General features: G+C 32.6%; 1 protein-coding gene across 1 annotated transcript; it reads left to right on the forward strand.

Moving 5' to 3' along the window:
• The first annotated feature begins 3,798 nt into the window (after window positions 1-3,798).
• On the forward strand, window positions 3,799-8,990 carry LOC123916692 (protein trichome birefringence-like 14). The gene is made up of 5 exons (XM_045968207.1): window positions 3,799-3,986; window positions 4,801-5,068; window positions 5,829-6,026; window positions 7,121-7,316; window positions 7,857-8,990. The coding sequence occupies exons 2-5, from the start codon at window positions 4,909-4,911 to the stop codon at window positions 8,683-8,685; spliced, it is 1,383 nt and encodes a 460-aa protein (XP_045824163.1). The 5' UTR covers window positions 3,799-3,986; window positions 4,801-4,908; the 3' UTR covers window positions 8,686-8,990.
• The last annotated feature ends 1,811 nt before the right edge of the window (window positions 8,991-10,801 follow it).

The following is a 10,801-nucleotide window of genomic DNA, read 5'->3' on the forward strand; positions in this document are numbered from 1 at the left end:
AAGGGTTTTTCTCTTCTTTTTTTCTATTTTATTTTTTCTTCAAAATAACCTATTTTGTTAAAGAAAATAATGATTTTTTTATTGTCAAAAAAAAAAAGAAAAAAGGTGGAGAGTAAAATAACGTTACACAAACGACTAATAATATTTCATCTCTCTTTCACATCACTAGATTCATATATAGTTATTTTGAAACTACTTGTATGACATGGAAAAGTAGTGATTTCTCATTAGATGTCTGTGTAAATTTTCACTACACTGACTGCTTACCATCTTTAAATTTTTTTTTCCTAAAATGATTGATGAAATTAAATGATGATTTTATTTTTAAATTAAAATACAGTTATGAAACTTTTAAAAAATCAATTTATTACAAAATTGTTCCAACATAGTAATATCATGCTCTTGCCTCTTATGACAAAGATATATCATATGCTCTTCCCTAAAAAAATAATACACATACACGCGACGAATGTATTTTTTTCTTTTTACATTAAAATGAGAAAAAAAAATGCACTTTTACACTGTCAATCAATATCAATTATGTTTTTTGTCACATCACTTTACTAAACCCCACTTTCTTAATATGATGTGGAAAAATGTTTCATTCTTATTGATTGTCGGTATAAAATTAATTTACACTGACGGTGCGTAGTCTTTAAACTCCATTAAAATAAGCTTCATTCAAATGTTAAGATAAAAACATATAAGGACACACGTAAAATTAGCTTAAACGTATCTTTTGGCATTCTAATATACTCGGAAAAAATATTAATCTCTCTATTTTAAAATTTAAGTTAGTATTTAAGTCTCACAATTTCATTAAGGTTCTTTTTAAATTGATAACATATAATGAAATGAAGCATAGCGGAATAAAGTGGAATAAGATAGAGAAACAAAATTGAAGGTAAGTCATAAGTTGTGTGGTATGAAATTAAATTCATTTCATTTTATTGTTATTTTTCAAATACAAACAATGAAATATTATTCTACTCCATCATTTCCATTTCATCTCATCTTATTCCATCAATCTAAACATAACTTAAAGTGTTGCAAATTTTATTTTACTGATATTTATGATTTGTGGCCTTAAAAAGAGGGATTAAGATCAAAAAGTTGCATTAATGTGTGCTCTACTTGGGAATAAAAAATCCGATTCTCAAAAAATAGACTAAAATCTTGTTTACCGTAAATCAAGATATTGAGCTCAAGTGGTTAATGAGCTTCACCAAAAATGATGAATTTCGGGAGAACCCGGATTCGATTCATGTGTAGAACAATTTCTTAGCCACACTTTACTTACCTCACGGCCTAACTCTGAAATATTAGGATCCCTTTTCTCTAGAAATCAGAGGGTTATAAAAAAAAAATAAGGGATAAAGAGAATGGATCTTATAGATTCACCAAGGTTAGAAAAGTCATATAGTTGAAAGAGCGCTTAATACTTACAAATTGATCATCAAGTATACCTCACATATCGACACCATAATTCAAACTCAATTGATTGATTATTAAATTTGACCTTAATCAAAAATTTGATCTATTATTTCCACTCGTTCACAAGATTGTTCTCCTGTTTTAAAATTCCACAATTTTTGTCATTCCTTCAAAATTTTGGATTCCAAATTGGTGAGCATTTTGAACTTTGAACTCTCTCTAATTTTAATGAACTTCTGTGAACTACCTAAAGTTTATTCTCATAAAATTAAATAAAAAAAGTTGGTTTGAAAAATTGGTAAACAACCTGATCGTGTCTGATCAGAAGTGTGCGACCGCGCCGGCGTTAATGACGGTGAAGCCCCTGTTGAAGCGGAGGGGGGTTGTGTACCTGCAGGCACTCCGACGCTCAAGTCAGTTTGTGTATGTGAAGGTTTTCTTGATAAGAATATACGTACCTTGGAAGTGAAATGTGTTCACGTATATATAGCCTCTCAGCGCAGGGCCAAGGGCCTTGATGGCATTTATGGCCATCAAGTGGCTGCCGGAAAATGGCAATGCAGACATGGTAGTGCAAATTTTCTTTTACATAATAGTAGATTTTTTATTATTTATTTTACCAAAGAATAGAAATTTGTAATCTATTTTTTATAAATATTCCCTTGTACGTGTAGGTTGTACATATGATCTCAAACGTGGCACCCACCACCACATTTATGGGGATGTTTGTGATCTAAATATTCCTGCTTATTCTTTTATATATTGTTATTTTTTAAAAAATGAAACAAGAACAAAGGAATTATTTATTATTTATTTTTAAATGAAACAAGAACAAAGGAATATAATAAATCAAGGGGAATGCATGCATGATGTCGCACATCGCGGATCGGTGGAAGGAAAAGGACGCGTAGTAGGGAACGTGAAAGTTTGATGCTGCTGGCTTGGCTTCAAGACCAACTGGCATAGCCGCGCTCTAGGACAGTCACAAGCTGTTTTTCTTTCTGTATACTGTATTAAGGGGATGACAAATAAGTTACTTTGTTTGGTAACTGTATTTTTGTTAGCCTAAATTGCAGTTTTGGTCCCCATGTTTTCTAAATGTGCGATTTTAGTCTCTTTAGTTTCAAACGAGCGATTTTAGTCCCCACGTTTGTCCCATTTTGCATTTCTTGGTCCCTTTGACTATTTTGACCAAAAAATTGTGACATAGAATTTTGGTGACACTTGTCTTAATTTTATTGGACAACCTACAAAAAATATTTTAAAAATAAAAAAATAAAAAAATCCAAGGAAGGTCACGTGATATTTTTTTTGTTAAAATATTAATCTAAAATAAAAAACAATAATATTTTTTTGTTATCTCATTTAAGTCATTTTCTATCAAAATGTGTACAAGTTAGTCATTTTAATCATATTTTTATAAAAAAATACAGAAATAATATACTTTTATTAAAAAAAATTTAAAATTTTTTTTAATTAAAAATAAAGAAATTGATGAACATTCATCCATATGTTCATCATCTTCATCTTCATTATTTTACTCTTCAAATGAAAAAGAAAAATATTCACCCAAAATGATTTTCATCTGCATCCTCATCTATCATTTTCTTCTAAAATCAAAATTTAAATTCTCCAAATTTCAATGAACCCTAAATTTTATCAAACTTATAAAATTCCCCAAAATCCAATTAAAAATAAAGGGTTAAATTCCCCACATTCATTCTCTTCTCCTTCATGGCTTCATAAATACACACTACTGCATCAACATCACTTGCGTCTATTATAATAATTCCCCAAAATTTAGAACTATTTATTTTATTAGAAATTAATTTATTTTAATTATTTGGTTAGTATTTATGTTTTGGTATGTCTAATCATTAAAAATAATTGAAGGGTAATAATTTTAGTAAGATTAAAGAAAGAATAAAAATAGAGAAAAATGACATCAACATGCATTCTCTATTTTCAGTGTGCGCCGTGCCACAATCAGTCGCACGCACGATACATGGGGGCGCGTGCCACGTATGGATAATTTCAATTATTTTTATTTTTTTATAGAAGAATAGTATTTAAAATTCTGAGAATTTTGGTACCACTCTAGAAATTCTTGGACAATTAAAAATTTGAATTTATTTCATAATATTTAACAATTAAAATTCTTAAAACTAGACTTATTTTATATTCTCTTGATATTTGTACATGCAGATCGCAAAAAATGGTTTTTATTTGGATTTTGGATCCTCACTCACCACGGCAATTCACAATAATACCCTCGATTATTTCGTCACATGACCAACATATCCCTTGTCGGTGAAACGTGCTGTCCTCTAATTGGATGCTTGGTAGTGCAGTGAAAAGCAAGCAACACAACCAAAAGTCCAAAACAAAACAAACAAACCATCGTCATCAACTCCGCTCACACTCCATCTCCTTCAAAGTTCAGGGCTAACTCCGTCTTTTCACACGCATTGGATCTGCAATTGCGAATAAACGGACACTACCAGATTAAGCTACACAAAGCAACGAATTACCACAAAGGGCTTCAAATCAAGGTTCTTAATTATTCCATTATCGTATTAATTATTATTGCTTTTTTAAAAATTTTATGGATTATTGATGTTTGAAATTTTGAATTTCGATTATGCATATTTATGTGCTTATCGTGGAGTTGTGATTATTGACATATGGAAAAAGTTAATATGGCTACATAAATGTTGTGGAATTTTGATATGCATATGTATAAATTGGATTATTGGATATTTATTTGGCATGGTAGAATTTTTGAACTTGTTAACAAATGTATTGCGCTTGATTATTCTATGTAATGTTTGTTATGTTGTTGTAATACAACTCTCAGTGGTTAGTCTCACATCGACGATGAATGAGTTAAACCAACGATATATAAGAGATCTGAGACTCCCTATCATCAAGTAATGTATCCACAATCTGATTTTGTAAATGGAATAAATGCGAGTGGAATGTAGGCTTGTACGATATGCAAAAACAGAAGCTTTTAGTTTGCTGCTTAAGTTGAATTTGTATCACAGAGGTGTGTGTCTGGGATTATGATTATGATTTTTATGGTGGATGTGTGTGTGTAAAGATTAAATGCGATTTTTAAGCTTTAAAAGAAGTTATTATGTACAAGGGGTTTTAGCAATCATTGGCGTCTGGGTCTTGGGTCTTGGGTCAGTATATCATTGTACTAACATGGTTGTCCATATAAATATTGGAGTGTAAACACAAAATGAATGACTGGCGCGTATAGAATTCTTTTCTCGGATACTCGATAAGTTTCAGTCTGTTATTTTTGTTTTGCGTATCTTTATTTGTGTCTTTGATTCATTCATTCTTACACCTGCGCAGATAAAGCCTCAACTATAAGAAGAATTACCAGTGATATTATGTGATGGACTTGTCCTGAATGTACATGACAAGTCAAAGATATGTATTTGCTGTTATGTGTAAGCACAGATGAAAGGAGGAAATATTTGTAACTTCAGAGGGACGCATGTTTCTGTAGCAGTAGCCCTAGTTGCTCTTATTATTTTTAGCACATTAGTGTGGACATCAGAACGAAACCCATTTGCCACGACTTTAAGATCAGCTCAAGAATGGTACCACTTACCTACAGGTTTGTATTCCAGTCAGAAATATATTAATCACATTAATTATTTACCACCATTCCCTCTCTGTTACACCTTGTAGGTTTGAAAACATTTTATGCACTATTTTAATAATTGTTCAAAAAGCTAAATTTAAAGTTGCTGATTTGAATACTAGATAAAAGATTTTGATGGAGAATGAAGATCTTACTTGGAATAGGAGAACATATTTACATGGACGAGTAATCTTCAATATAAGAATTAAAAAAGAATAACCTTGCTTCAACCCCTAAATAGGAGTCATTAGGGATTTTGATATTTTGATAATTTGATTTGCAGACTTTGGGGACATATCTAGATGTTGATATTATTAATACCTTAAAGTGTTTTGGAATTTGATATGGTCATCTTGTCATATGTGCTTTTTGAACTTGGACTAATGCCACAGGCATCTAGATATCCATGTAACGAAACTTAACTTTTGAAAATAATAAATACTTTTGGCCTTGTATCACTCAAAGATGCATATAGATTTTTTGCTGTAAAAAATACACACTGACTGAATATGTATGTCAGTATGTCTGTAAATGCCCCTACTGCAACCTTTTGTGTAGGATCTGACTCTTACAGTTCAATTGGCTCATATAGTTGATTGATTCTTACTTTTAGTTGGTTTTGAACCCATTTTATGCTGTGTTTTCTGATTACTTTTTCATTAACCTGACATTTCTTCGTCATCAACTATGCTGAGGATTTTTTTTTTTTCTTTCTGTGAACGCTTCTGCTCAGAATTTTCTATGGAGGTCCCGGTTGATTCAGTGGGAACTACAAAGCCAGAAAAAGGTGTGGAAATATCCTTAGCCCCCTTCATCGAAAATGGAACGAAACCACAACTTGGTATCAAGGGTGCAGCAGCTATAGATTCTATACGTCCAGAATCACCGGATATTCTATACAATCAAGATTTGAATTTTTCCAAAAATGAAGGTACATTTTTATTTTGGTTCTTAATTTCATCCCAACCAATTTTTTTGCTACTCTATAAATGCATCTCTATCAACATTGTTTTTCTGCAACATAGTTCATAAAAGCATGCTGATTGATTCCCGTTCGCATTTTGTCAAACTATTTTTGGGTGAATAGCTTTTTTTTTTTTTTAGCCATTTCACTATTATTACTTGTTTACAGAACATAAGAAGAAGAAAAAAATTAAAGAATATAAGAATCTGTATCATTATGCGATTGAATGGAACAAGGTGGTATAACATCTTACAAGGGTTGCTCCATACAACTTTTTTTTTCTCATTCATGCTCACACAGATATAACCATCCATGCCCTTAAACGGACCCTTAAATTAACTCCCTAACCTCCCAACACCCATAAGAAACCAATAACCAACCTCCAGCTCTCTACTTTTTTCTCCTAGTATAACCCTCCAAACCGGGTTCACTGGCTGTGTCTCGACTCTCTTGGCTAAAAATTAAAACACAAGATATTTTCTCTTTGATCGTTCTGACGTCTTGACTATGTATTCTCTTTTAGTTGTCTGTTTTAAATCACAAGTTTACTTACTGGAGCAATTTGTTTCTCTTCTTTCCCTTTGTCAAACTATGTAGGAACTAAGAGGTACTATTTCCACTATCATGTGCACTCTTTACAACTACATAGTTGATCTCCATGAATTCATGCAACCTTAGCCTAGAAGTAGAAGTTTGCTTTCAAATGTTCAACTTTCTAATAGAAATTTACACAGTTTAAGTGTTTGGAGGTGTTAAAATACAATCAGAAGTTCCTCTTTGAGAGTCTCCACTCACTAGCAGTATGTCCATCAGTGCAATCTAGAGTCTACACTATTTAACAAGTGACCCTACCCTGTGCAGGGGAACTGGCCACAGTGCTCCAACTACCGCTGTACCAGAAAATTAGCAAATACTCTGCTTGTTATATGTTTTTTCCCTGCTTCGTCAAAAAAAAAAAATTAATGTTTTTTCCCTGCTTGCATTTGCTTAAACCTTGTTTCTTCATTCTTTAATGAAGTTTGCAGGGAAGATTTAATGTTGATTGGATTTATGCTTTGCAGCTTGTGATTATGCCAAGGGTAAGTGGGTTGCAGATAGAAGGCGACCGCTCTATTCTGGTTTCAGTTGTAAGCAGTGGTTATCATCAATGTGGTCATGTAGAATGACACAACGACCAGATTTCTCATTTGAGGGATACCGCTGGCAGCCAAAAAGTTGTGATATGCAAGAGTTTGACCGGTCTAAGTTCTTGACAAAGTAGGTATAATTCTTTCTTTTTTATTTGATCTGGTTTTCAGTAACACATCTCAACAGGATTATTTCCTGGTTGCTATATTTATTCGACTTTTGTCTGATACCATATTATGAACCTGCTTTGGATTCTTTTCTTGCTATATTTATTTGATCTGGTTTGATGTCGTTGATTATTGGAAAAAAATAACACCGTTACAACCTGCTTTGGATCCTTTTCTTGTAAATAGGAAGAGTGTATTTATTTCTCAGTGTATATAATCCAATCATGCTAGTCCTTTCCTTTCCTGACTCAAATCATCCAAAAATTTCTCTTCTACAATTCATAATTGTTGCTGACACAAATAATGTTGCATCGTTTTAAATTTTAAACATTTTTTTACATATATATTATTCTAATTAATAAACCTGGAATTTGATAATCGGTACATTTGTATTTTGTTAAATCAGTACTTCTAATCTTTTCTTCTTCGCTTTCTTCTGCTACATGTGTATTTATTTAAATGTTAATTTCTGAGCAGTGTTTAATGCTAATGTGGAATGTAGGATGAAGGACAAAACAATTGCATTCATAGGTGATTCATTGGGCCGGCAACAATTTCAATCTCTGATGTGTATGGCCACTGGTGGAGAAGAGAGTCCAGAAGTTGGAAATGTGGGATGGGAGTATGGTCTTGTAAAACACCGTGGAGCTATACGTCCTGACGGCTGGGCTTACAGATTTCCCAAGACGAATACCACCATCTTATATTATTGGTCAGCTAGCTTGTGTGATCTTGTGCCTCTCAACATCACAGACAAACTTAGCAACGTTGCCATGCATTTAGACCGCCCACCCGCTTTCATGAGACAGTTTCTCCATCGCTTTGATGTTTTGGTTCTCAATACAGGACACCACTGGAACCGTGGGAAGCTCACTGCAAACAGGTGGATAATGCATGTTAATGGAAAGCCAAATGAAGACAAAAAGACTGCAGAAATTGCAAATGCCAAAAACTTAGCAATCTACAGTGTAGTCAAATGGCTTGATTTGCAACTTGTCTCGCATCCCCGACTCAAAGTTTTCTTCCGGACTTTATCACCTCGGCATTTTTTCAATGGGGATTGGAACACTGGTGGGAGCTGTGATAACACTATCCCATTATCAAATGGTAGTGAGGTCTCACAGGAAGGATCTAGTGATCCAGTTATTGAGGGTGCGCTAAATGGTACAAAGATTAAGATACTCGATATAACCCCTCTTTCGCAATTGAGGGATGAGGCTCACATGTCTCGCTACACTCTTAGAGGAACTCTCAACTCTAGTGATTGCTTGCATTGGTGCCTGCCTGGAATTCCAGATACATGGAACGAACTGCTAGTTGCTCAGATATAGTGTCTTTCACGGTATAATCAACCCCTTGCTTCTTTCAAACAGTGTTTTTTGGGATCAGAATCTGTCTATTCTTTGTGGTCTGGGAAGACCTGACCAAGTATTCTTGTGTCAAATGTATTTCACAATTTACTCTCTCACTGAATAGTGAATAGGATTATAGGGAGATCATATTATTTTACCCATTTTCACTTTTCAGTCTGAACATTTTAGGTGAACTTTGATATGTTTTGAACCAAGAGACTAGTAAGGAGTCAAAGGACATTAATCGGCGAGGCATGAGCTAATACCATCCACATTGCCCGAGATATGACATGCTCTTAATCATCAATTTGAAATAATTAGGTATCAATGTATATGTATGATACATATACATTGATACCTAATTATTAAAACCATAATGTATGATAATTGGTTTCATTAAGTAAATATATTGTTGGTCTACACATTTTCTGTGTGATCTGGTTTGAGTATCAAAATTCTCTCCACACAGGAGCTTATACATTGCACATGTTAATAATATGGTTTCGTTAGGATTATCCATAATCAGCATCAAATTTACTTCAAAACACCTGCTTATTACTTGATTTTAATCTGAATTTCAAGGCCAATGATGCCCACCTAACAACCTGAAATTGAAAATAGTTGATAACCGTCATCAACTATTATGCCATGCATTTGTTTAAAGATTCACAAATCATTAGAATGATGCACCCGTTAAAAGGTTCACAAATCATTAGAATGACATAATCTTTGAACAATTTGGTGTGAGAATATGCATGAGGCATCACTCCTATCTATTTCACGCCTTCAATAAAGAAATTTAAAATCTGTTTAAAACAATAAAGAAACTTAAAATGATAAAGAGGAAGACTTGGGAATACATTACCTGAATAAAATTCTCACTCTAACTATGAATAACGTACTCCGATGATTTTCAATGTTTTTGTAAATATTTGGGCATTTCAATGTCATATATCACGCGGTTTAAAACATATTATATTGTTCATTTATAGCTAAAAAAAATATGATAAGGGAACAAAACTGCCACATTTTAGAAGTGAGACCAAATTTTACAAAATATTTAAAATAGGGAGACCAAAAACTACAATTAAGCCTATAATATATTATAATAGATTAATAATCTATGTCTATGTGAATGTGAGCATAGCTCAGTTGGCAGTAGGGACATTATATTTTAGATGCAGAGGTTGGAGTTTGTACCCCGAACACCCCATTTATCCACTTAAAGGGTGCAATTTCTAGCAACTAGACTACCTAGAATTATCCATAATCAGCATCAAATTTACTTCAAAACTTGAAATTGAAAACAGTTGAAAACCGTCGTGAACTATTACTCCATAAACTATTATTCCATGCACCGGTTAAAAGGTTCACATATTGTTAGAATGACAAGAATCTTAAACAATTTGGTGTGAGAGAATATTCATGAGAAAATAGGAAGAATACAAATTGGAGAGGATTTTAAATCAGATACCACTTCTGTCTATTTAACATATTCAATAAAGAAATTTAAAATGATAAAGACGTCAATTTGTGAATACTTGAACAAAATTTCCAGTGATTTATATATTTTTTTGACATTGTATACTTATTTGGGCATTTCAAAAACATTTTTAGGAGGAAAATAATGGACAAGAGCTCCTCAAAAGAACTAATTATTTGAGAGATTCCGAATTCAGTTTTTAAATGAAATACTTTTTATCAGACTTCACTTATCTTTCGATAAATTCCGTATCAAAATTCCTTCTCTAAAGAACCAGAGATTTAACCAAAAAAAATCATCAAAATAACAAAGAGAGAGATTTAACACACAAAAGAAAAACATAAATGATATTATTTGTGAAACATAAAATTAAAACTAAAAATAAATAAATGAGCAAATTGTCAAATATCATCTGAAATTTTAAAATTCATCAAATACCTGACTGAAATTTGGAAATAGGTAAATACCCCATAACACTATCGGTCAGAGTTCATGGCGGGATAATTTGATTGACGTTTTATTTATAATTTCAAAGAATATTTGTTTATTTTCAAATTTTGAGGGATATTTGACGAATTTTATAATTTGAGAGGATAATCGGCAGTTTAGTAC

Source organism: Trifolium pratense, linkage group LG3, assembly GCF_020283565.1.
Source record: "Trifolium pratense cultivar HEN17-A07 linkage group LG3, ARS_RC_1.1, whole genome shotgun sequence".
NCBI classification, from domain to species: Eukaryota; Viridiplantae; Streptophyta; class Magnoliopsida; order Fabales; family Fabaceae; genus Trifolium; species Trifolium pratense.